Here is a 27407-nt window from a genome sequence, read left to right as displayed (position 1 = left end):
GTCATTCTGATGTTTATTTGTGTTCCAGCTGTTAAATTTGTGGATGAACACAGGACAACACTCATTCAGAGAGTCTCCTGTGTGATGGAGATAGTGGACCATTTGGAAAGCAAGAAAATGATTAGCAAGGAAATGTACAATGAGATCAAAGGAGAAAAAACATCTCAGGAGCAAATGAGGATCTTATATGCTGGTCTCCACTCAGGTGGAGCAGCTGTGAAAGAAGAATTCTATGAAATCCTTAAAAGGAAGCTGCCTTTCTTAGTGAATGAACTGGAAGCTGGACCCAGCAGGACTTAGTGAACCTACCACACACTGTATCACAAGATCAACCTGAGATGTAGTTTTTGGTAAACAGAGCAACAAATTGAGTTCTGCAAGCAGCTAAATTGCTGTTTCCCCTCACTGATAAACGATGCTGCATATGTTATCATTAATAAAGTGTCCTTTAATTGTTACACTAATTAAACAACCAATATAGAATTTGAAATGTGTTCTGAAACGTTCTAGTTAACAATTTTAAGTTCTTGAATTGTGTACATGTGCAGAAAACAACTATTATTATCATTATTATTACAGTCATCTTATTGTGGTATTAGTCATCATTAGTCATGCCTTTGGTTTATTTACTTTTTGCCAAATAAAAAGTGGGTTTATGTTTAATTTCGGTGTTAGTTGACTCTTATAACCATTTTGGAGGAAGATTGGTTGAAGAAGCTAGCGGGTACTTTTGTTTTTAGGTTCAAGCTCAGGGTGGCCCTAGCTGGTAGCAGGGAGAGCTAGTGCTAGCCTGAGCCTCAGGGCTATTTTTTATTTGATTTTGTAAATAAACCTGAGGTATTGACCAGATCTGCAACTCCACTGAGTTTCTTGACAAAGTAGTCCATGTTACATTATCAATACACACCACAACAAATCAGAAAATGACATGAACGCTGGCAAATCCAAGCAAAAGCACCAGAGAAACATGTCTGTGCTACAGAGGACAAATGGGCCTTCAAAGCTGAGAAAGAACCTGACCCTGATGATCCAGGCACAGGGTTTGGTTTAAGCCATAACAGATTTCTTCATGAGATGAAACAGCAAACTCAAGTTTCTGATACAAGCGTCAATTTGAACAGCTGTCTATTCATTTAGCAGCATGAGAAACACTTGGCAATCAGGCCTCTCAGTGACTAATGGACTGATTCAAATGAGTTTGGTTTCCCACAGATCTGCTGATATGCTTTCCTGCCAGAAAGTACAATACAGTTAAGGGAATTAATGTAAACTAAGAATACATTTATTTCATACTGAACCGATACTTCAGTCACACAAATGTTTATACACAAATAATCTATCGTGATTAAAGCGTATAACATTGTAAGGGCTACTTATACAAGAAAGAAAGGTTTGTTTATTCCAGAATACTGCAAACTACTGCTGACCAAAAATATATACAAGTATGTTTCGAGTTGACGGATAGTTTGTGTTTATTTAATGATGCATTTGCATAGATTTGTCCAGCAAGTGCTGCCAGCATGTGATGCTTTGAGTTTTTGACAATATAAGTAAGTGGTTCAGAAGCCTTCTTTCTCCCAGCCACTACTGAAAGGGACTGTGGCTGTGTTGATGGTGCATTTAAACAGTCCCTCAACATGTGAATTACTGATTATACTAGTGGTAAACTCAGGCAAGCTCCATTTTATGCAGGTTTACCAGTTGTGATGTCACCAGCCAGTAGATTTTCTAATACCATATCAATTCAGCAGAACAAGCTAAAGAACAGTGGGGTCTACCAAATATATATTGGATTTATACTTAAGCCTCTTTGGAGTGACTATGCAGGCCTGATCAGTCAACAACCAACAATAAAAAATGGTTTTGCACTGAAATGTGTCACTTGTCCATCCTTGCCGGATTATGTACTGTTCACATTTACCAGCTGTGGATTACCACTCACACTGGGAATTCAGATTATTATTATTATTATTATTATTATTATTATTATTATTATTTACTTTATAAGCTGATGAGGGCGTCCAAAAGCATTTTGTCATGTTATATCATAATTAAGAAAGTGGAATTTTGGTAGTTGTTAAATGTAAGAATAATAAGCATGTAAGCAGCATGTACTGCGCTTTACAGTGATTTTACTCCATGTCACATCTAAACCTCTTAGTTTCTGTCTGTGTGTTGGTGTCTCTGTCTTACCTGTGGCAATTTCACTATAACACATAGCTTTGAGTGGCATATTGCTTTCATATTACTCTTACATTAAACAGTGATCGAAACATCCCTTTCTTTTTCCGTTTTTCTTGGAGGAATCTTCTAACAATGCCTGTCAAATCAATAAATTCATAATCCATAAATGTTCACTGTCCACCTGCATGCCAGTATCATTCTATTACTTTTATTTTTTTGTCCAATTCTTGGGCCACCCACAGTGTGGCCTTTGCCAGTGTGCATGTCCACATTGGTCATACCAAAATCAGCATATGGAAAAGGAGCATTTTGTGTGCTCCTAAGTTTTGTATCACTGTTTAAAAGAAGTGCACCATGCTGCTTTTATCACTGAATGCACTGTGATCAAGCAAGCGCACACATTCACATCGCTATGGAAACAACTATTATTGTTATTGTTTAGTAGAGCAGTTCATATATGTATCTTCTGGAAATCAGGTGGACATTATGAGCGATGGTGACTTATAAGCTGGTAATCTATAGGCCATTAAAGCAGAGCCATGGAGGCCCAAAGTCGAAGTGGACGAAAGAGTAACAATAACACTGTTTTGCCAGGTGACCCAACAAACACATGCATGAAAACAATGTAAGTATATGATGCTCTCTGGTGAATTCTGGTTATTCTGATAACGATACTGACATGGAAGTATTTTAATAGCATCATTTGATATTACATCCATTTTAAAACTTTATAAGAATATTTATGTTTGAACATCTCAAAAGTGATTTTTGTATTTCCCATTATATAAACCAGGGACGTGGGACATGAGGGTGTTGTGTCAGAATTGTTACCTGCAGTAGCTATACTGCTGGATTGTCACAAATATAACATTTTATTCATGTTTAATATCTAACATTTTCAACAAGTAAGACCTTTTTTTTGACCGAAGCAGATTTTAAAAATTGTCAAAATGAAAAATAATCACACTTTATGTACAACTGATTACTTTATTCAACATGACTGGAAAAAGTTCTGGGGATTTACACAGAGATCTGGAGTTCTGTGCACAACATAATAGAACTTATGAAGGTTTCTGGGAGGTTCCTAGAATGCTGTCAGATGACGTCACAACTTTCTGAGGAACTGCATTTAAATGTTGCAACAATATTGTGGGCACCAAAACAACGGCTTGTCACAATGTTGTCACAATGTAACCTTGTTCCCTGACATCTTGTAATAACAAGATATTTTCTCATAATTATGAGATGTTCTATCTCACAGTGATATATGTTGTTTTCATGACATACTTTCTCATAATAATAAGATACTTTCTCGTAATCATAACATTCTGAAGATCCCTTTCATGATGCAAAAAACCCTGCAAAGCGTTCTTTGAGTTCTTTGAAAGAACCAAAGAACCCTAGAATAACCATTGTTTTTAAGACTGTCGTGCATCATTCTGTAGTATGTGTTATGTCCATATTAGGAACTCCGGGTCTAAGCTGGATTTCTCTATGGCCAGAATGAAAAGGGTTTTCAAAAAAAGTTTTATACTGTTTGTTATAGGAGTTTAAAACGGCGCATCGTGTGTGTTCATACCGTGAATAGCCAATGCAAGTGATTCGAAACTATTTTAACTTTTCGAGCTCCATTTACTCTCGTTCATTTAGGACTCGCTTGCGGGCGCCCTCTGCTGTTTTGCAGTCATGTTTTTGATATAACGATAGGAAGTGGCCAGACTCCTCATAAATGCTGCAGGCAGAGCCGGTTTATGAGGAGCCTGGCCACTTCCTATGTCCCCCATTATATCAAAAACAGGACAGCTAAACAGAAGAGGGCGCTCGCGAGTGACTCCTTAATGAATGGGAGTAAATGGTGCTCAATGGCTAAAAACGAAAAATTAAAAGAGTTTCAAATCACTCGCCCAGAACGTTTCTTTAATTTTAGAAGGATGTATTTCACTAAAAAACACAAAGAAATCTTACCTATATATTTCCTTTTTTTCTACAGCAAACGGGTTTTGGGCAGCAGAAGGCGGGCAATAGTGCTACTGAGTACTGATTGATCCAAGTATGTATCTCTGCAGACTGGAGACCAGCAAGTGGGTGGATACCAGCAAGTGGGAGGTTTTTTGTGTCATCATAGTTGTTTTTTTTTAGCAGAACAGCCAAAACTATAGAATTTCTTCATGTGGAAACAAGTGTTGCTGAAGAAAGCAGCTACTATCATTTTTTTGCACATCCGTTAAGGCATTTTAGCGCCCTTTTAAAAATCATCTCCGTTTAATGTGTAGTAAAAAAAGCAGTATACATGTCTTTTTACGCCATGTGGCCTCAATTTTAACAGTTAAATTATTCATTTTCTCGCTTCATCCCGCTGCATTGATGCATTATTATACTTAAATTTATTACTATAAGTTCCAGAGAGCATACTATAAAATGCTAAAATTATTAATTAAAAATTAAAAAATAGGCTGCAACAAAATGTCTTGCGATCTTCTGCACTCAGAATAAAAAACAGTGCTTCGAACTGACGAATAAAATGTGTCAGTTGGTTGCATATGACTAAAATGTAAAACACAAGCACAGTAATTGGCAAAACAAAATTAAAGAATCAGTTGTGTGCACAAAATTACATTTAGATGGGTTTATCTGAATACGTGTTATTTCAATCACAGGTTTGATGTTTGCACTGGTAAGTACTTGTACTTTATTATTTCCACCTACTTTGCACCTGCACTCTGACCTTTTATCAGAAACACCTACCAGAAAAGATATCAGGAATGTCTTAACTGAAAAAAAGCTGCACTGATATAAATAATCATTATCATATTTAGAAAGAATTTGGTATTAATACTTCTAAACATGTGAGAACCTTTTTTCTTTTTCTACCCCTCGACAAAAGGAAGTTCACTTTAATATCCTCAGTGATATTTATCCTTCCAAAGAACTTCTTAGACTGAGGTTTAATATTGACATTAACAACTGTTAACTCTGTGTGTGCAACATTGAAAACACTGAACATACATTCTACACATGTATTTACTCAAAGGGTTTCTGGAATGAATTATTTATTTACCTTTCATCCAAAGATATTATCAGAAAAGTTTAATAAAAAGAATTTTAAATTTGTTTTTAAGAGAGGAATGTAAATGCCATTATTTAGTTAATAGCATGTTCACAATTGCAAAACTTTTCATCTAATATTATTTATTATATTGCTATTAACAAATGCTCTTTATTGAACATGACAGCAGTGGAGTAACTGCCCACCCAGCACTACTGAATAGTGCTACTAAAAAGACTGAAGGCATATATACATGTTTGTTTATATAAATTTATATGTTATGTTATATATGCATATATATATATATATATATATATATATATATATATATATAATGTGATATATATGAATACAGCTTCAGAGTGTAGAGTATATAGTGTGTATACAAATGTATATGTATAAACCTAAGATTAAATAAATTAATTAAATAAATTAAATATTTGAATTAATTGAATAAATTAAACAAAAAAATTCTCTAATGATTTTATTGATTTTTCTCTTTTTATCGTGTTTCATAGTTGCACTGCATGTAAAGCTCATCACATAACCATTTTTCAGCATTTGAAAAAAACATTTTCAATACAAAACAATATTTTTAAAAGGTTTAAAGGAAATTGTATAAACAGATTCATGTTTGCTATATATATCATCAAGATTATACTACATTTTAAAAATGTGTTTTTTTTCAAAAATACATTTGTTACAGAGATTTTTGTTTCTGGTGTCATCACCACTTTATATTGCATTTTAACAAAGTATTTTCAGCTCTATTAAACTCATCATATCACAGTACACATGTATTTGTTTACAAGTGGATCTTAACCGCTCCAACATGGCAGACGCAGGAAAAGGAAATGGGGGAGGACGGGTTGAAATGTGTTTCACTCTGTCTCTTCCCCTAAAAACAACACCAGGATAAGGAGGAAGTACCATCTGTGTTCTTTCACTTTACTGTTGGCCGAGAAACGACAGAAAAACAGGTAAGAGAGTCATTTTCCTGTTATATTTTTGGTGTTTTTGAAATATTATATGGGTTCTGCAGGATCATTTACAGGGCTGTAATGAATGACCTACAGCAGTTTTACCACACTCTGTTTACTGTAATGCATTCAGAGCATATGCGGTTTACTGCACCTGATAAACTTTTCTACATCTTCAGCCCGACTTCATCTGAACTCAGATGGTGTTTTTTGTTTTACTTGGGTCAGATTTATAAAAGAAATGAATTTAAACAAAAAATGAAAATGTCTACTGTGGCGTCGGATCACTTCCAGCCGATCCCAAAGCCCATACACATAACCGCTCTCACCACAGGATGTGTTCGATTCGTATGTTGGATAGTAAGTTATTATATAAGCTTCAACAGCCATTAACTAGTTTATCTGGCAGCGGTTGTTAACATTTTATAAATCTGCCTTTGGTGGTGTTTGTTTTAATTACATATTACATATTTTTTATTTCTTCTCCTTTTTTCTCTTTTTCTTATTGTCTTATAGGTTAGAGCCGCCAAACTATCCAGAACTGTGGCTTATGCCCAGTAAAAATCCCCCATACGCTTTCAAGGGTGTTTTATTTTGTCAGACTGCTCCTATGTAGTCACACCTACAAACCAGTCATTTTCAGCCTATGATTATGTAAAGCCTCAGTTTGCACTAGCAATGCACCAAGAAACTGGGTTCTCATTTGTCATTTAAATGTATTGAGTAAATGCACTTCTCTCTGTCTTGTTTCTGCTCCTCTCTATATATAATCTTTATATAGAAATGAAAACAGCAACATCATGTGAAGTCAAACATCCATAATTTGGAGACAATTAGACTTATTTGCATTTATAATCATTCCAGCTGGTTTCCTGATATGTTTAATCTGCAACAAGAAACTGTCAAACGCTAAGTCACAAAGCTGAAGTCAGCTTCTCATTCGCCAGCTTCTCATTCGCCAGCTTCTCATTCGAATTTTCCCGTTCCACCTTAAATGGTGTAGCAGTACATTCCAGCACCTCAGGTCCCATTTAAGGTGGAACAGGACAATTCGATCAAAAAGCTGGTGAATGAGAAGCGACTTCAGCCTCATAAAAAGTCACACGTTGAGAGACATTTTACAAAAACGTTTCCAGCTGGAGATGCGAGAAATATGACTATAGCTGAGCTGAAGTTTAAAGCAGAGAAAAGTAAGTCTGCATTTTAGTTTATATTATATTTTTATCCTATACAAGGACATCAGCACACACTGAGACATATTTACTGCCATGATGGTAAAACGGACATCAAATGTTAAAATGGCTCTTCTTAACATTTTGGTTGTCGACCCCTGAGCTAATCCTACTAGTAAGGAACTGTCTGCAGCTCAGTCGGGACTGCACGATCGCCACCAGCCCAGTTAAGACCGCGTTCTGTGGTTGTAGCAAGTCTGTAGCAAAATTGTAACGAAAAATTATCGCTATAGATACACAAAAATTTGTAGGTACTACAGCTACTAGCTAGATTTCATAAAACTGTAGCGGCTACAGCTATTAGCTACAGAAAATTATAGTTAGCTATAAAAATAGTGTGCACTACTTAGCTACTCCCCATCTCTGAATATAAGCTACATGAAAATGGCTCATGGACTTTTTTTTGTTGTTGTTTCTTTATGAATAATTGTACAGTAGGCAGTGTGGGCGAGTTCCACTCAGCATTTTATGGTATGTACTGCGTCTTTTGCCGTCTTTACTCGAAGCTCTGAATTCACATTATTTTTGAGACATCTTCCTCTTTTTTTCTAGATACAGAAGTTAAAGAGAAAAAGATGGAAGGACAGATGGCTAGAGGTCATCGCTCTGGTGAGTTATTCAAATTGTTTCTTCTGTATCTGATTATTTTCTTTATTTCCACAAGAGACACCTGATTAATTGGCTTACATTCATTTCCAAATAGTGGCCAATGTAAAGTATGTCTTACGTCAGTGGTTTGACGCAAGCAGAACGCGTGCATACACTGATGCTACACTATGTTGCAGGCCTGTGAGCTGTAACATGGTGAGATTTGTGTTTGTGCATTTTCACTAAAACTTTCATTTTCCCATATGTTTAAGGCTGCAACATTTAATATCAATAATATTGTTATTAAAACATTGTTGGCAAGGAATCATGTTATTGATTAGATGGCTTGACAACGTTTGGGTCACATGATTGAAGAGGGAAATACAGATCAGCAGAGACAAAACAGCAAAAGCTATGAAAACACTTCATGGCATCTAAAGACCGTTTCCTGTTTGATATGCAAACCAAGCTCAGTGGGCAGCACGACTACTAGATGCGAGTATATGAGAGATTATACGCTGTGGCCATGGCGGAAACCCAGCATGGTAAGATATCTTATTAAAACCTGTCTGCTTTCAGACTAATTCTCTTTTAGTTCAGCAAACAGAAAGAGTAGTGCTGGCTGGGATGATCTGCATTTTGAAACTGTTGGTCTAAAACTGCTCTGATAAACTATGTCATTTTTTGCTCGCCCAGTAAAAAGGGAGTGTTGTTGTTGTTGTTGTTTGTTAGTTTGAGACGTGTTTGTGTTTACTGTGTGTTCATGTGCCAGGTGGAGGGTTTAGTTAGCCAAATGAAGTGTTTACCATAGAATGGAACTGTATTGCTCTAGGTGACCTCAGCTATTAGATGTTAGGCATGTGGTTTTTCTTCTTTGTTTAAAATAAAACAGCATTTTCAAGCAGAAATTATGGCCTCTCCTGACTCTCTTTCTGCACATTGCTACAATTGGTGTCAGAAGTGGCATAGTGCCCCCCTAGTGGCCTGGAGAGGAATGGTACTACAATGAACTTGAAAGCAGATGGTGAAGAAGAAAAGAAGAATGGAGAGAAGCAGTGCAATAGTAGCCGGTGAGAGAAGCAGTGGAGCGGCCAACAAAAGAAATGGAACCAATAAATAGTAAGTACCAGAGTGACCGGCGGCATCTAGCTGGGGCACAGCAGAGCAGAAACGCTGAGGTGTTGCAGCCACCTGGGAGAGCAACCACTGCTGCAGGCTGTGAATGGAGTGCAGCATCGATGGCGAACATCTCACTGCACTCATTGACTCATCTCAATGATGTGCTGGTTCCACACTACCAGACTCCCACGTTGTGAAGTGTTGGTGAGCTGAGTAGCTTTCTGGTTTGGCTTCATACTACCGGCGCTTTGTGCATTCATGCAATTCAAGGAGCCTGAGGGCTAAGTAGAGAGGTGAATCATGACATTACAGAAGTACAACTTGCCAGGTGCCTTCATAGTAATGCAGATGCCATGTCCTGCCACCCATGCGATGCTAAGAATTGCCAACCTGATTACAAAGAAGAAACAGTAGAAAGGAGCACTGGGGCCATCGCTCCTAGTAGCACCGCACTTAACGCTGTGGATTATTTCACTAAATGCGAGGTGTATGCAGTCCTAGACCAGAGTTCAGCCATGAGGGCAGAGCAGTCTTGTGGAGGAGTTCTTTTGCCAGTTCAGCATGCAGGAGGAGCTCCACGGTGCCATGGTTGCACTTCTAGTCAGCAGTCATGGCTGTTTTACAACCAGCAGGGCATCTGGAAGACTCCGCTGCTCTACCCTCAGGGTGATGGTCTTATGAAATGTTTTATGTTGACCAACATTTGCCTCTGGTCCTACTGGCTTGCCATTCTGTTGTGCAGGAGTCGACAGGGATCACTCCAGCTCTCCTTATGTTCAGCCGTGAGCTCGGGACCCTATGGAGCTTGTCTTCAGGAACCCAATGGAAAGGACAGCATTATCAGAGTGGAGGATGACAAGGAGCTCCGCCACCATCTCCTTTGCTGTGCACCAGCCGATATCACCCGGAGTGCGTGTGTGGCTGTACGACCTGCACAGCAGGAAAGGGCGTGGCCCCAAACTGCAGGCCTGTTTTCTGTTAAGTAATAGGAAATTTTCAATTTGGATAAGTAAAATATGATCCTTTAATTAAAAAATACCTTCAACAGTCTCCATTTTTAAAACTGTCTATAAGCTATTTTTTTACTTTTCTTCTGACAATAACAGAAAATGAGAATCAACCCATTTTGCCGTTTCTCAATACTGTCTTTGAAATGATTATCGAATAACCAAAAGATACATGGGCCTATCAACCACACAGAAGCTATTTAATTTATTGTTTTACTGATTAAATATTTCATTATTTTTAAAATAATATTATATATAAAAGTAGTAATAAAATAATAATTGCATTATTATTTTAGTAATTTATTTAATTTAATTTCTTTTTAAGTCATAATGAAGCAACTAACTGATCCTAAACAAAGCTGTTTGTTGAAGCCTTACATTTATTTCAAAGCATTTGAAAAACTTCTTCACGCTATCCAGTTTTAATGATGTCTTTGATGATATCTTTATTTTGTTGCAGGGTCTGAGCACCACCTCTCAGAAATGAGGATTATGTTGGTGGGAAATGCAGAGTCTGGGAAGAGTTCAGCAGGAAACACCATCCTGAACAGAGAGGAGTTTGAGTTAAAGAGAGCTGCTCAGTGTGTGAAGAGACAGAGAGAAGTAGCAGGGAGACACATCACTGTGGTTGAAGCTCCAGGATGGAGAAAGACAAAGACTGGACTTGATCAGTCAAGGCTACTTCAACAAGAAATGGAGTTTGCTTTGTCTCTTTGCTCTCCAGGACCCCATGCTGTACTGTTAGTGATAAATCTGAACAAAAAATGTGAAAATGTGGATGTACTTGACCTACAGAAGAACTTAGAGTTACTCAGTTTGAGAGTTTGGAATTATACTTTAGTTCTCTTCACTTACCCAGACTCTTTAGGTGAAACTTCCATAGAGCAGCACATTGAGAGTGAAGGGAAGGAGCTCCAGTGGCTGGTTGAGAAATGTGGGAACAGGTATCATGTTCTCAACAATGAGAACAGGAGTGATGACACTCAGGTCACAGAGCTGCTGGAGAAGATAGAGGAGATGGTGGCAGCAAACAGTGGACGCCATTTTGAAATGGACAGAAAAATTCTACAGGTCGCAAAAGAGAAGAAGGAGTATGAACAGATAAAAGTCCTCAAACTCAAGATTGGTGAGTTCATGGATTGGTTTTGTGAATTTGCTGCATTTCACAACTTTATGAACACCACTCAGCTAAAATCAGAGGTGTGAGCTGGAGTCAAATGGCCGCCACAGGTTCTGTGCTGCGTGAAGAGCTTAGCAGGTTTGGCCACGCAAAGTGACCCTCATGCCACACTTCAGGTAAAAAAGGGACTGTTGTTACTGTGTGGGAGTTGGTTGTATATAGTTGTGTTTATTAGAGTAATTGTGTCTGAGGAGGGTGGGTTTTGTGGTGAACTACTGGTTAGAAGTGTCTACCCTCCTCATATATTGTGTCCTGCATTTCTATGTTTCGTGTTGGGACAGTGCTGTCTGTGCTGGGCATTTCTAGTCTTTGTGAAGATGCACTGTTGAAGTGCCCATTCCATAAAGAGCAGTTTTCCACATCTTCTTCTTCCCCAACACAAGTGGTTTTATCTGATTCATGTGCAATAGGTCTTTTGGATGAAGATGGTCAGGTGGTGTGGAAACCCCGACGTGTCTTTCTTACAGGTGGACAAGTGGGTAACACTTTATAATAAAGGTACATGAACTGGCAGTAATTAAGGCATTTACTAATGAATAACTAATCAGAAAGTAATGAGTCATTAATCAGGAACAAATGAATAAGTCATATATTAACAACCACAACTAACGCATGTACTAATGAATGAAGATGAAGGTAATAAAGGCTTTATTCATTGCCTGAATTAATTAGGAATTCATGTGTTAATTGAGCATACAAGAAGAATGTTAGTACACATTGGTGAACTGCTAGAAGCTGTTAGTTTCATTCTATTCATGCAATTTATGATTACCTATGTCATCCTGCAGTGTCATACTGTTACAACAGAAACATAAACTGTTGTATGTTTAATAAACTGCAAACTATGATTTGGTTTGATTTAATTAAAACTGTGAATTATCTTAATATATGCCACAGTTATTCTGAGAAATACCACCTTCAGAAAATGAAAATGTGTTTCCCATTAATTATATTATTTACTATTATAATTATATTATATACTATTATTCTTTTCAAAAATTTGCTATATCTAAATGTTTTATTAGTGGAAACACAGCATTTTGCAATGTAACACTTCAACTGTTTCCGCAGCTGGAAGTTACTGCTATTTTTCTTCACCAGTAAATGGCAGTAATTGTGCTAAATGTTATATGTCAAGTGGCCATAGAGTCTTGAGTGAATATCTCTAGTACAACGTTTAAGAGAAGCGAATGAAAATAATTGAAATAAAAAAAAAATTCAATATTTCTCTTTTCGCCTTTTTGCAATATTTCGCATTTTTCTTACTTTTAAAGGTGAGTTATGCATATGCATACTGTATTATATACGTAATTTACATCGCAGATATAATATTTACACATGGTATTGTTGTCTGAGTGTTGTGAGTGCTAGTATGTAGCTTATGTTTGTGCCTCACCTCTTTTTAGACTAAGGTGTAAAACATGCAGCTGTTATCTGTGGTGAAACAGAACGGATTTGCAGGAACTATTATTTCTAAATTCGTTATAAAGTAGCTTAAATATTTGGTTTGGTGCTTAGTTGTTTGCAATAAACCTTTTTGGTTTTAATAGTAGGGTGTTTGTGTTTCTCACGAGTGTCGTGTGATTGTAGTAGTAATATGTGGCGTCAGGCACGTCTATTCTGTCTGCTGGCAGTGCTTCACAGGGCCTAGTAGTAAACAGACTGAGTCGAGACAGCGAGAGGGCGCGCTAACTGCGCTCAGCTGAGCGCTAACCCAGCGCCATATTCTCCCCTTTCTTTTGTACTCCGTTCTGAGTTTTTCAGTAAAGCTGAGTCACAGACTCGATCTTCAGCTTGTGAGAGTTATGTGGAAACACCGCTGCAGTATGAATATCTTTGTGACTTTAATTAGCTAGCAGTTCTGTCCGTTTTACAGATGTTTGTGGAACTACAGAACCAGTATGTTATTGGTTTCTCTTCATTTTCCGTGTTACAGTGACAGATTCACGTGCTCTGGTTCTGTGTATTGTGTAGAAGTCATAAGATGATAATAAAATATGCTTTTTTATTCCTGTGAATTTCGTCAATGTCATGTTTTCATATCAGCCATATTGTAGCTACTTATCCTTCATCACTGTTCTTGAGAGGGCAAAAGAATGACTGTCAGTTTGGTAAGTAAAATGATTAACCCCTGCTATTTTATTAGCTCATGAACTCATCATGAAGAACTAGTATATAATGAGTAATAAATTGTGATTCGCTCATCACTTTCAGGGGCACAAACATGAATTCATTATGAAGAATCACTGTTTTCTTTATAGTGAATTGAGAATTGACACTGCATAGTTTTGTATTTTTCTCACTCTGACACACCTCAACCAGCACAACAGGAGCTTGTGAATTAGCAGTTGAGTTCAATCAGGTGTACTAGATGAGCAAAAGCACAAAAATGTGCATACAATTAAGGATTCTTACAACCCCAGGAGAAAGACACTCCAATAATGAACTCATTTCTGAGTTCAGTGGTAACTGTAGGCTAAACTACTCCCTCATGAGGCTCTGTGTATCAATATTGGAGTTAAAACAAGTCATATTATTAACATGAAAGATGAATTAAAACTCTGGCAACTGTCACAAATGAGGACTAGTTGCAAAACAATGTCAGTGTGAGCTTTTAATTTTACTAAACAGTCACTAGGTGGGTAGAAACAGACGGGGTAACATAAGAAATCAAAAACAATAAACTCAAGACCTGACAGACAGAAACAGGCAAATACAAGGGCTGCTTACACAACATGATGAAGAAGAAGGACAAGATGATGAGAGGATGGAGCTATAAAAAAAAACAGTTGACTTTGATAGGCATCATATTCCAGAGCCCTGTGTCTCAGGGGGATCTTGTGACAACATTAATTAACACATAAATTCCTAATTAATTCAGGCACTGAATAAAGCCTTTATTACCTTCATCTTCATTCATTAGTACATGCATTAGTTGTGGTTGTTAATATATGACTTATTCATTTGTTCCTGATTAATGACTCATTACTTTCTGATTAGTTATTCATTAGTAAATGCCTTAATTACTGCCAGTTCATGTACCCTTATTGTAAAGTGTTACCGACAAGTGTTTATACATTTTGGATACTATTTAATTTTGTATGAACCTGTATGACTTTTTTTCTTAAAATGAGGGTCATATAATCTAGTGCTATTTCATAGTGCTGAAGCACTGTTTCTATCTTCCCACAGCAGATAACAGTACAGAGGCAACCTCACCTGAAGTGGCTGCGGCAGGTAAGACTTTCTGATTTTCTCTGTTTCTGAGTTTTACAAAAGATTACGTTACTGAATGTGCATGAAAATAGATCTTCTGAAGTAACGGGATAAAGCCTAACGTTAAAGTCTCACAGTGTACATTATTGAAAGTGTCATTCTGATGTTTATTTGTGTTTCAGCTGTTAAATTTGTGGATGAACACAGGACAACGCTCATTCAGAGAGTCTCCTGTGTGATGGAGATAGTGGACCATTTGGAAAGCAAGAAAATGATTAGCAAGGAAACGTACAATGAGATCAGAGGAGAAAAAACATCTCAGGAGCAAATGAGGATCTTGTATGATGGTCTCCATTCAGGAGGAACAGCTGTGAAAGAAGAATTCTATGAAATCCTTAAAAGGAAGCTGCCTTTCTTAGTGGATGAACTGGAAGCTGGACCCAGCAAAGTTGAGTGGAGCTTTTAAGAGGAACTTCACTTATTTGAGGAGTAAATTGCTATAAATATCATTGTATATTAAAATGTAGATATAATGTAAGAAAAATGAATCGATAAACAATTTTTCCATAATCTGATCACATGCATGGGTGCATTTTACCTTTAGGTTGAAGCAAAAACATGTAAATAAGACAAAGCATTAAACACTGCTGAGACAACAAAAGTTATAACTTCTGACTGGTGCTGTAACAGCTTTAGGGGGCAGCAGTGAGTAATTTTTTTTTTATTTGAGCTTGAGCTGGTTCTGTCGGTCAGTTGGTAACTAGGCCTACTAAGTATCGACAGTTAGGAGATAAGATAGCTAATCGGTTTGGCCTCTTTAGGCTTGTACTTTAACAGCTGCACACACTGAACAAAAAAGACAAGTACAAATGATTTACATGGAAATTGATTGTCATTAAATTTAAATTCAATGACTGTACAGGATGCGGGGAGTTTTCAGGAGATAAAGCTCTGCGCTTCCTTCAGTCTCAGCTAAGTTTGAGCTAATTTTGGAGCTGTAGTTCCACATGAGATAAAGTACAAAACAAACAGGCTGAATGTCTTTGAATGCATACAAGATCTGATTCATTGCTCACAGCAAAACGGACAAATGGCAAAACTGGACTACTGTGCAGTGAAAATGAGTGAAAAATAGAGTAACTGAGCCTCAATATGTTTTATTTAGTTGACATTTCCTGTATTGTTTTAGTATATAATCAAATAAATGCAAGAATGAAGTTGGCTTTAATATGTATATTAGAAAATGTACAAGATTTCAGTTTAGTAGCACAATTTAGGACAGTCTTATTTTGTAGGCAGTACTGTGTAAAAGTCACACATCATGCTTCATTTCATTCCAGGCAATTAAGTACAAATATTTTTTTATTCTTTTTTTTGGTTAATATTACAAATCATATGTTTCATTGTTTACTGTAAATATTTATCTATTTATTTGTTTGTTTGTTTAAAGAGCAGTGAACGAAAAAGAAAGATTGAACAATACGTGGAGAGGAGAATCAGGCACAACCTGCTCTGGGCTTTGTACCACCTGGATGAAGATGATCTGAAGAAATTCAAGAACAAACTATGTGATATTTTTGAGATGGAGCCTCGCCTGCGCCTCCACAACATGGAGAAGGTGAGGGACATCAGGGACCTGGCAGACCTTCTCATTAACACCTTCACCACGAGGAACGCTGTTCAAGTGACGATGGAGATCTTAAGGACGATCGGCTGCAATCGAATTACAGAGGAGCTGAAACGGGTCACTGAGAGGAGTGAGTACATCAGAACACACTTTCAGTTTCACTGTTAAACCCTTCAGCTCAGCCGGGTTAAATATTATATACACACTTGAAGCGTCTATAAATTATATATTGTATAAATAAATTATACTGTATAAATCTATATCTCAGTCCTCGCTTTTTAAACTTATCTCACTTTGCTCCCTTGTGCTCTCTGTATTTTTTTCCTTGACTGTTTTTTCCCTTTTTTTAAACCTCTTTTCTCTCTCTCTCCCTGCTTGTTGTGTTTGATTGTGTTGTAGCATCATTTCCACTATTGCTCTTTGATCTTTGTGCATTGTGTAGTGTGTCTTGCTTAATCAAAAAAAGAAAAAACAATAAAAAAAACCTTCAGTTCAGCCGATTAGATGGTAAAAGTTCAGCTTTTGTGGCTAAAGTGGGTTACAAATTTCATAAAACATGGATAGGAGACTTTTTAGAGTTAATTTCCTAGTCGTTGGCTTCTTTTTCTAATTTAGCCTGAAGTGCCAGAATGTAACTGCTGCATTATTTAAGGTGGAACAGAAAATTCCAACAAAAAAGCAGGTGAACTTCCACTTGTATAATTATTTTTCTTTGTGTGTGTGAACTACTTCACCATGGTAGTCTAATTACTGACTCAAAGGGAAAATTAACCCCAATATCAAACTTAAACTTTAATTAAAAATGGCCTATAATATTAATACTTAATAATGATCTTCAGGTCCAAGAGCCCATTATTATACATGGATTGTTTATTACATCACATTTCTCACCTCACAACATTTTAATAGCTTAAAAAAAAAAGAAAGCAAACGTTTATTCAGTGGAAGTTCACAAACTGATCTGAGAGTTGATGCGTCTGGTTGAGCAACACCTGTGCTAGAAGAAGAAAAAAAGAAGAAAGAAAGAAAAAAAGCCAATGTCAAACTTAAACTGGACCACATGTTAAAATGTTATGCAATTCATGAAACTCTAAAACAGACTTTAATATGTATTTTTTTATTCATCGCTTTGATAATCATATCATTTCACTGGCCTGCAGAGAAGAGAGGACTCTGATCATGCCTACAAATTCACTAAATTAGAAGATGCTTCATTTGTTTTTTCTTACTTTTCAAAGCAAATAAAACACAATAAACCAAAAATATTTTTAATAACAGTATAATAAAGTCTGTCAACCCCACTGAAAACAAACACACAAAAATAAAATAATGAATTAAATAGAATAAAATCTCTCATGCTATTTTCTTCTATTTCATACTTGTATGATTCTTTCAAGAGTCAATGAGTCATAATTGTAGACAGAACAATCATAAACATGTCAAGTCTCATTTATTTACTTATTTGTTAATTATAATTAAAGGGGAACTCCACTTATTTTTTTTGGTCACCAAACGCTGCAGTTTTTATTTCCAGCATTTATTTCAAGCACATCAATTTCGTCTGCAACAATAAAGCACACGCGGGAAAATCAGCTATTGCTGTGAGCTCATGGTAAGGAAAGTATAATGTGTCCACAGCAGTGTTTTCATACTCCTCTCTGCTGTCATCAGCAGCTCACACTGACCATCAAGTCAGGCCAAGTCGAAAATGAACGCAGCCCTTTATTAAGTGGCCTTTGGAGAAACTTGTGAAACAGCCAGCAGAAAGTTTACAGCCACTGAAGTTGCTGCTGCAGTTTTGGAAAGTCGTAACATAGTTAACGGAGCGTTTTGATGTGAAACATATGGGATCATGTTATGTGCAAGTGATGACTTTATAAGTGAATTTAAGAAGATATACAGAAATTGAGAAAATGCCCTTAGACCCCAGAGGGTTCAAAATAAAGTATCCAATGAACCAAAATATAGTTTGTGCTGAAAATTGGTTTTCTGTCAGAATTCATGTCGGTAAGGTATGGTTGGTGCAGGGAAACAGAGCAGAGTCCACTGTGGTGTCTAGAAGAAGTGAAATCCCCAACACTCAATGCATGCATGAGTTAAAAATGTGTAATTCACTTTAATTTTCTTTTTTTCAGGTTTTTTTAGTTTTTTTGTGGATGAAAACAGAGAAAATCTCATGAATAGAGTTTCCTCAGTGATGGAAATTGCAGACCGGTTAAAGTGGAAAGGCATGATCACTGATGAAACGTACAGCCGCATAAAAACTGCAAAAACATTTCGGGAGCAAATTAGGATCTTGTACAGAGCTCTAGACTCAGGAGTAACAGCTGTGAAAAAAGAATTCTATGAAATCCTTCAAAAGAAGCAGCCGGACTTTAAAGATGTGAGTGCACAGGGTTACTGTGGCTAAAACACTGCATATGGAGCTCTTAAAGCTATTAATAATAATAATAATAATAATAATAATAATAATAATATTGAGAGAAATGTTTGTTTTTGCAACAGTGTAAACTGGTATTTTCAAGGCAATAAATAAACTAGTAGCTTTGCTACTTTACTATCCATTATAATTTCTGTGATGACTCTTCAGGTCAATCAGAGTAACTTACCCTCAATATTTTATTTAGTTGATATTTTCTGCATTTATTTAGCCAATGTTTAATCAAACAACTGCAACAATGAAGTTGTCTTTAATATGCACATTGGTAAATATTAATATATGAATAGAAAATAGTTAGCTTTACTGAGAAAATGTTACAATATGTATGTTATAATAGCATTTAATAAATGTATAAGAAGATTGTGACAGTCGTACTGAACAGTAAACAGACATTTTATAATTAGTAAAACAAGACAGTCTTATTATGTTTGCAGTACTGTGCAAAAGTCAGACACCAGACATCATTTCATTTACAGTCAAGTATTGATTTTTCATCATTTTTTAATTCATTTTTATGTTTTATATTTTTCTACGAAAGTTCAATCTTAGAAGTTGGCTGTATTTTCTGCTTCTCATGATCCAGTAATCCCAAATACATCCAGAGATGTTGATGTCTGGATTCCGGGGTGGTCAGTCTGTTTTTCTGAGAACACCAGCAGCTTCTTTGTTTCATCTTGGCTGCTAGACATCCTTTCAGACTTATAGTGTTGAGCTGTCTTCTCACAGTGGAAGGATGGACAGAAACTATGGAGTTAGATTCAGTCAAAGCACATTGTATTTGTGAATTGTGATTTGAAGGGATACATCAGCTTTAAATGTAAATTTATTAAAGTGCAAACATAAAAAGTGAGTTTGAAAAATATTCATTCACATGTATATACCACAGTGAAACATGAAGTCATGGATCATGGCTTGAATGTTCATAGACACTTTGATCAACTTAAAAAAGTGTAAAAAAATATAAATGGAAAAAATGTTCAGTTACATTTTTTACATTTTGTTTCTAAGAATTTCTATGGGTTGCCAATAATTGTGGCACATATGGTTTTGTTAAAATATATATCTCGCTGTTATCGTAAGAAAACCTTGTATCTCCAAAATAATAACTTTACAGGGAGAAGGAAAAAAAGAAGAAATCTACTTTACTTTTAATGTAGGTCAATGGAACCAGAATTTTTTCCAAGTCATTTTGGGCCGTTTATTTTGGTCCATCGGTTATGAAATTTACACATAATGTAAGTTTTTCTTCCAACAGCAATGATATATATTTTTTTATCTCAGAATAAATTTACTTCAATTAAAGGTTGGATTTTTTTTTTTCATTTTTTCAGTGTGAGATTAAGCTAATTCAAATCTGTACCAGGGGTGCCAATAATTGTGGAAGGGTCTGTATATCTAATATCCTCAGAAATATCTCCTGAAACATGAACTTAATGGTTGTTTTAACTGGAACGTAAATAAGCGAAGGTGGTCTCTGACTTTTGCTCAGTAGTGTAGTTGGGGTATAATTCTGAATGATAAATCACTGTAGAAAGATCCTTATTCTAACTTTAGAGTATCTAGAATATAATTTAATGTACTCTAGCTGTTCTTGACGGTTGCAAAAATATTCAATCCTAAAATGGTTGAAAAAAGTCAAGGAGACAAGATCACAACCTCGTACAGGTAATTATTTCATTACGTTTTCTAAATTAGTTGTTTTGGAAATGTTTCAATGTGTTTTCACTCTAAACCTCAGAGACCCTCAAAGCAGTTCATACAGTATATTCCTGCTCCCAAAAGTTTAGCTGGGTGTTGAGTCGAGTCCTTTATTGTGTGAGTTAATTTAAGACCCTCGCACCAACAGTATGGTACATCTTAAAATACATCTTTGGATGGTTGTAGTTCAAAAAAGGTGGAGAAACACTATTCAGCTGCCCTCCCATGTAGATTTTTTAAGCTGTTTAATTGTTTATACACCAGTGTGACTTTTAGCAGATGTAATGTAATCAATATGCACATTTCACTGTTGGTGAAATTACTTCTGATTTTTGGATTTGAGTAGCATCAATTTGCAAGATGCCAGCTGTCGGTACGCGCACAGCAGTTTTGCTTAGTAACTTGCACCATTAAGACTGGCTTTACACTGTAACACTTTCAAGCAACTAGCTGCGTGTTGTAAGTTGCTTGTAATATAATTTCCATGTAACTTGATAGTTACACAAAATCAAAGTTGCACTTGTCTCGTTCATCTTGTCTTAGCAGCACAACACGTTCATCAAGCATCTTGGTTACCCTTTCTGTAATAATTGTCATTCATTTGGATTCTAAAAGAATCTGAGCTCTGTGTAAAATTAGAGCATCAAGAGAGGAGAAAATGAATCTAGATAAATACGTAACTGTAGGCTAACAAACTAGAATAAACTCTACTGCAAGTAGCCATTTAAACAGCTGTTACCATTAGATGGCTAGTTAGCTTTGAGAAACTCTTGTTTATTGTCATCACTTAGTTAACTGACAAAATGAAAAGCCACCAAACTTGCAGTCAGAAGAATCTCTTTTTCAATGTCCAAAAGACCTTCTTCTATTTCATGTTCTTGTCCATCGTGTTGACACCATTCATAACCAATCCTTTTAAGTGGTGTACTTTGATGTGATAATGTTCAGGTGTGCAATTCATGAACCTTGAAAGTTGAGCTGCCTGCAGCTTGTGGCTGATTTGGGGGCAATGCTTTAGATTATGCCACTAAAGTAAAATTGAATTGAACTAAATTGAACTAAGTTTGCAGGTAAGTTTCACTGTGTAAAGTTAGCTTTAGTTGGGCCTGTGTCTTAGTTGTGCCAAGGTGTACTTTGGACAACTCTGGTTGGTGCAACTGGCATAGAGTCCACTCTGAAAACTAGTCTTAGCTATGACTGTCTTAACTGATAAGACCACCTTAGTTTAGACCTCTTGGTGCAACGGATCCAAGGTCCATGTGTGAGGAGCTGGACCAGAAAAACAACTGATCTGGCTTGGCCCTCAGGTCTAGATTGAGAATCTCTGCTCTAAGCAAGGAGGACAAGCAATTGATAATTGATAAGGATCACATTTGACATGTTTTTCACTTGTTTTTTAGGTTTTTGTGCCCTCATGCTGGTCACTTTCAGTGCAAAGTGACTAATCTTGTGTTTGTGATGGAGGGTAAAGGGAAGGTGCTATATAGAATAGACTCCTGGGATACCCAACAGTTAGGCCAGATGACACCTGCAGGTCCTCTGTACAACATTGAGTGCTTCAAAGGTCCAATCAGTCATCTGCACCTCCCACACTGTGAGATACTTGATGATACTGGTAAGTTAATTTTTACTTCTATAACATTTTATAAATTTTATGCTTCAATTGTGAGTAAACCAATTACATCACAAGACAGATATAATCTTTCAATAGGGTCTTCAGGCAGGTGTGGACCTCCATCAGGAAGTTGGGGAATAATCCTAGTGGGCTAGTACATTTGGGTCTGTGTACAGTGTTTTCTTGGGTTATTTGCTGCTTGTTTGTTGATTTTGTTTTCTTTTCTTTACCCTTGAGATGGACCCATGCCTCTTTTTATGTAGGATAGCTGCAAATGCACAGATTGACAGAAGAAGGCTAGTTTGAAATGGACAGATAGCGTAAAGTCGGTGCTGCTTGCAATAAAAAAAAATACTTTGTTGGCAGATGCTTCTTGAATGGGTGGTGTATTTGTAGAACTCCTTTGGGGCAGAGAGGCATGCAGGTATTCTTTCCTCATTAGTACTCTGAAGGATCAGAACAGTCCTACAACAAAATATCCTATCCTATATTGTTATAATGTTACCATAATGGATGTTGTACGTTTTAGAGAGAGCCCTGTTTTATTCTGCCAAAAGCTTTTAATCGTGCAACTCCAACAAATGTAGTTACTGTTATGTGAATATTGAATTCAATTATGTAGATGAAATTACACTAAAACACACACACACCTTCTAAGCTACTTATGCTTATGGGTCATGGGAGGAGCTGGAGCCTATCAAAGCAGTCATTGGACAGAAGGCAGGATAAACCCTGGAGAGGTCACCAGTCCATCGCACTCACACATTCACACCTAGGGGCAATTTAGCGCGTCCAATTGGCCTGAATGCCACACAGACAGAGAGAGAACATGCAGACTCCACACAGAAAGGACCCTGGCTCCCCAGCCAGGAATCAAACCCAGGCCATCCTAGCTGTGAGGCGACAGCGCTACCCACTGCGCCACAGCGCCTCCAAAATAAAACCTTAAAATTCAAGATTCTTAAATGTTTTTGTTTTTTCTCATTTCAGAAGAGAATAAGGTCAAGCAGGCTGTGGCACATTTCACTGATGATAATATAGAGATCATTACACCCCTGCAAGTGACATCCACACATGTGATCATACACATCCAAGGTCTCTCACCCCTTGGAATCATAAGAGATCTACTATTCAAGCCTTGTCCCATCAATGCCCAAGTATTATTCTTCTACAAAACACTGGCTGTCAGGCAAAGGTGGAATATACTATACATCCACCTGCTGCCAGGAAACATACCAATTGAAGAGGTAATCTGTTTTAATCAATCACTGCATTGTTTTATTCTTGGGAAGGAAGACATAACACATGCTGCTCCCATGTAAAGTAAAGTAAAAGTGCCCTGTTAGACACTCCTGTGTTGATGGTGAGCATAATTTCCTCCAAAATATGCGCTAGGCTATATTTTTCTATATATTTTAAATCTTAATGCTAATGCAAAGAAGAACTAATTCTGGATCTTAATAAAGCTTCTTCTTTAATAATGTGATTTCTGAATGCTGTTATTGCTTTTAATTTACCATGCAGGGAATAAGATCTAACACAGCTGAAAAATCTAAAATTAATTAATTAATTAAAATTAATTAAAAATTAAAAACATGAATTGTAATATACTTGACATTAACCCAGTGTCCTTTAATTGTTATACTAATGACACAAACCAATAATAGTCTTGGCGATGTGAATTGCATTCTGAACATGTGTGCATGCTTGCCTAGACATTATTACAGTGCATCCTAAAGGCAGCATGGAGCCTATTTTATACAGTGATAGAAAACACACAGAAAGCTCCAATTCTATATGCTGGTGCATTTTACTACACACACATGTGGACATGAGTTACAACAAACAAAGACGTTGAATGGATCACAAACAATATGTAAGGTAAGACAGTGTTAAACAAGGTGTATACAAGTTCAGGTCTCAATAACATTTTTTTCTTCCCTTCAAGGTGATGAAAAAGCATCAGTGCCACAAATACATTCAGACCACCTCTAAATGCCAGTTAACCCCTGGAAGAAAATACAAACCATCCTGTCACCCTCATGAATACCAACCAGAGGTACATTTTATTTTATAGTGTATGTCACTACTGTAAAGGCTTAATCATATATATATATATATATATATATATATATATATATATATATATATATATATATATATATAAAATAAAAAAATAATATATATTTAAATATCTTGGAATTGTCTTTTGTGTTATGTTTTTTTCCCCACTAGGTTGAGACATTTGAACGTGACTTTTGCCTCAACTTTCACCCCACATTTGAGGTGTTCCTTGACTGCAACACTGAGGATGTCACAATAGGTCTTTCGGATGAAGATGGTCAGGCGGTGTGGAAACCCCGACGTGTCTTTCTTACAGGTGGATAAGTGTTTATACATTTTGGATGCTATTTAATTTTGTATGAACCTGTATGCCTTTTTTTTTTTTAATGAGGGTCATATTATCTAGTGTCATTTCATAGTGCTGAAGCACTGTTTCTTTCTTTGTACAGCAGATAACAGTACAGAGGCAACCTCACCTGAAGTGGATCCGGCAGGTAAGACTTTCTGATTTTCTCTGATTCTGAGTTTTACAAAAGGTTACATTATTGGCATGTGCATGAAAATAGATCTTCTGAAGGCAAAGTAACGGGAGAAATCTTGTTAAAAAGTCTTACAGTGTACATTATTTAAGTGTCATTGTGATGTTTATTTGTATTTCAGCTGTTAAATTTGTGGATGAACACAGAACAACGCTCATTCAGAGAGTCTCCTGTGTGATGGAGATAGTGGACCATTTATTAAGCAAGGAAATGATTGGTGAGGAAATGTACAATGAGATCAGAAGAGAAAAAACATCCCAGGAGCAAATGAGGATCTTGTATGATGGTCTCCACTCAGGTGGAGCAGCTGTGAAAGTAGAATTCTACAAAATCCTTAAGAAGAAGCAGCCTTACTTAATGAATGAACTGGAAGCTGGACCCAGCAGGACTTAGTGAACCAACCACACACTGTATCACAAGATCCACCTGAGATATAGTTTTTAGTAAACCAGGCTACAAATTGAGTTCTGCAAGCAGCTAAATTGCTGTTTCCCCTCAGTGATAAACGATGCTGCTTATGTGATCGGAGACAAAAAATCTGTTTAGAATTTGAAATGTGTGCTGAAACGTTCCAGTTAACAATGTTCTTGAATGGTGTACATGTTCAGGAAAGAACCAATATTATCATCATTATTACTATGTGATCTTATTGTGGCATTAGTCATTATTAGTCATGCCTTTGGTTTATTTACTTTGTGCCAAATAAAAAGTGGGTTTATGTTTAATTTGGGTTTTTAATTAAAAGGGACTCTTATAACCATTTTGGAGGAAGATTGGTGGAAGCTAGCGGGTACTTTTGTTTTTAGGTTCGAGCTAATGGAGGCTTTAGTTGGTAGAAGGGAGAGCTAGTGCTAGCCTGAGCCTCAGGGCTATTTTTTATATGATTTTGAGTTATTGACCAGATCTGTGACTCCATTGAGTTTCTTGACAAAGTAGTCCATGTTACATTATCAATACACACCACAACAAATCAGAAAATGACATGAACACTGGCAAATCCAAGCAAAAGCACTGGAGAAACATGTCTGTGCTACAGAGGACAAATGGGCCTTCAAAGCTGAGAAAGAACCTGACACTGATGATCCAGCCATATGGATCCTGACCCTGATGATCCAGGCACAAGGTTTGGTTTAAGCCATAACAGATTTCTTCAAGAGATGAAACAGCAAACTCAAGTTTCTGATACAAGTGTCAATTTGTACAGCTGTCTATTCATTTAGCAGCATGAGAAACACTTGGCAGTCAGGCCTCTCAGTGACTAATGGACTGATTCAAATGAGTTTCGGCTGATTAGCAATTAGTGACTGCCGGTTTCCCGCAGATCTGCTGATGTGCTTTCCTACCAGAATGTACAATACAGTCAAGGGAATTAATGTAAACTAAGAATACATTTATTTCATACTGAACTGATACTTCAGTCACACAAATAATCTATCATGATTAAAGCGTATAAAATTATAAGGGCTACTTATACTAGAAAGAAAGGTTTGTTTATTCCAGAATACTGCAAACTACTCCTGACAAAAATATATGCAAGTATGTTTCGTATTGACGGGTATTATGTGTGATGAGTATTATTATTTCAGGATGCATTTGCATGGATTTGTCCAGCAAGTGTTGCCAGCATGTTATGCTTTCAGATTTTAGATTTGGAATAGTTTTTTACTTTATGAGCTGATGAGGGCGTCCAAAAGCATTTTGTCATGTTATATCATAATTAAGAAAGTGGAATTTTGGTAGTTGTTAAATGTAAGAATAATATGAAGCATGTAAGCCACAGGAGACTGAGCTTTTACTGAATGCACTGTGATCAAGCAAGCGCACACATTCACATAGTTATGGAAACAACTATTATTATTATTTAGTAGAGCAGTTCATATATGTATCATCTGGAAATCAGGTGGACATTATGAGTGATGTTGACTTATATGCTGGTAATCTACAGGCCGGAGTGGACGAAAGAGTGACAATAACACATACGTTTTTTTTTGTTTGTTTGTTTGTTTATTTTTTGCCAGGTGACCCAACAAACATGCATGAAAACAGTGGAAGTATGATGCTCTGGGGGATTCTGGTTATTCTGATAATGATATTGACATGGAAGCATTTTAATAGCATAATTTGATATTACATTTTGAAACCTTATAAGAATGCTTATGTTTGAATGTCTCAAAAGTGATTTTTGTATTTCTCATTACCAGGGACGTGGGACATGAGGGTGTCCCTAGTGTGTTGAGTGTGTTGTGGGGTGTGTTGAGTGTGTATTGGGTGTTTATTGTGTGTGGTGTGTTGAGTGTGTGTTCTGTGTTTATTGTGTGTGATGTGGGATGTGTTGTGTGTGTGGTGTGTTTATTGTGTGTGTGGTGTGTTTATTGTGTGTGGTGTGAGGTTTGTTTAGTGTGTGTGGTGTGCTTATTGTGTGTGGTGTGAGGTGCGTTTATTGTGTGTGGTGAGGGGTGTGTGTAGTATGAGTTAAGAGTTAAGAGTTTAAAACTTTATATTATATATAATATTATATTATATATATATATATATAAGGGCGCCTCATATACGTCCATGACGTCTGTGAGCGCGAACAGCCAATGAGCTGCTCCACTCGCCAACCAATCAGCACTCAGTAGCAGTAAAGCTAGCGTTCTGATGCCAAAAGTTTTCTGTAGAAAAAAGGAAATATATATAAGTTTTCTTTGCTTTTTTGTGAAACACATCCTTCTACTTTCTAAAATGAATGTACATGTAGCAAAATTCAGATTTTGACTCTTTAACAACCTCGTCATTTAGAGGATCCAGTAATATTGGGGAAAAAGAATGTTCACAGGACAGACCGTGTCTGCTTTGGGACATTTGCGGTCATCACGGGATGTGAAACGGG

General features: G+C 36.7%; 1 protein-coding gene across 1 annotated transcript in view; it reads left to right on the top strand.

Annotated features, from left to right (window-relative positions):
* LOC118814633 overlaps positions 1–25308 on the top strand; it is a 38061-nt gene extending 12753 nt beyond the window's left edge. The window contains exons 11-21 of the mRNA XM_036580332.1: positions 14529–14573; positions 14735–15000; positions 16003–16309; positions 18315–18562; positions 20205–20284; positions 21718–21932; positions 22923–23179; positions 23881–23991; positions 24168–24312; positions 24446–24490; positions 24657–25308. Coding sequence (XP_036436225.1) covers positions 14529–14573; positions 14735–15000; positions 16003–16309; positions 18315–18562; positions 20205–20284; positions 21718–21932; positions 22923–23179; positions 23881–23991; positions 24168–24312; positions 24446–24490; positions 24657–24928 — 1991 coding nt within the window. The 3' untranslated portion in view covers positions 24929–25308. The remainder of the gene's footprint in view (positions 1–14528; positions 14574–14734; positions 15001–16002; positions 16310–18314; positions 18563–20204; positions 20285–21717; positions 21933–22922; positions 23180–23880; positions 23992–24167; positions 24313–24445; positions 24491–24656) is intronic.
* Positions 25309–27407: the final 2099 nt, after the last annotated feature.

This window comes from Colossoma macropomum, unplaced genomic scaffold, assembly GCF_904425465.1.
Source record: "Colossoma macropomum unplaced genomic scaffold, Colossoma_macropomum, whole genome shotgun sequence".
NCBI classification, from domain to species: domain Eukaryota; kingdom Metazoa; phylum Chordata; class Actinopteri; order Characiformes; family Serrasalmidae; genus Colossoma; species Colossoma macropomum.
This window is presented reverse-complemented; position numbering and strand designations above follow the sequence as displayed.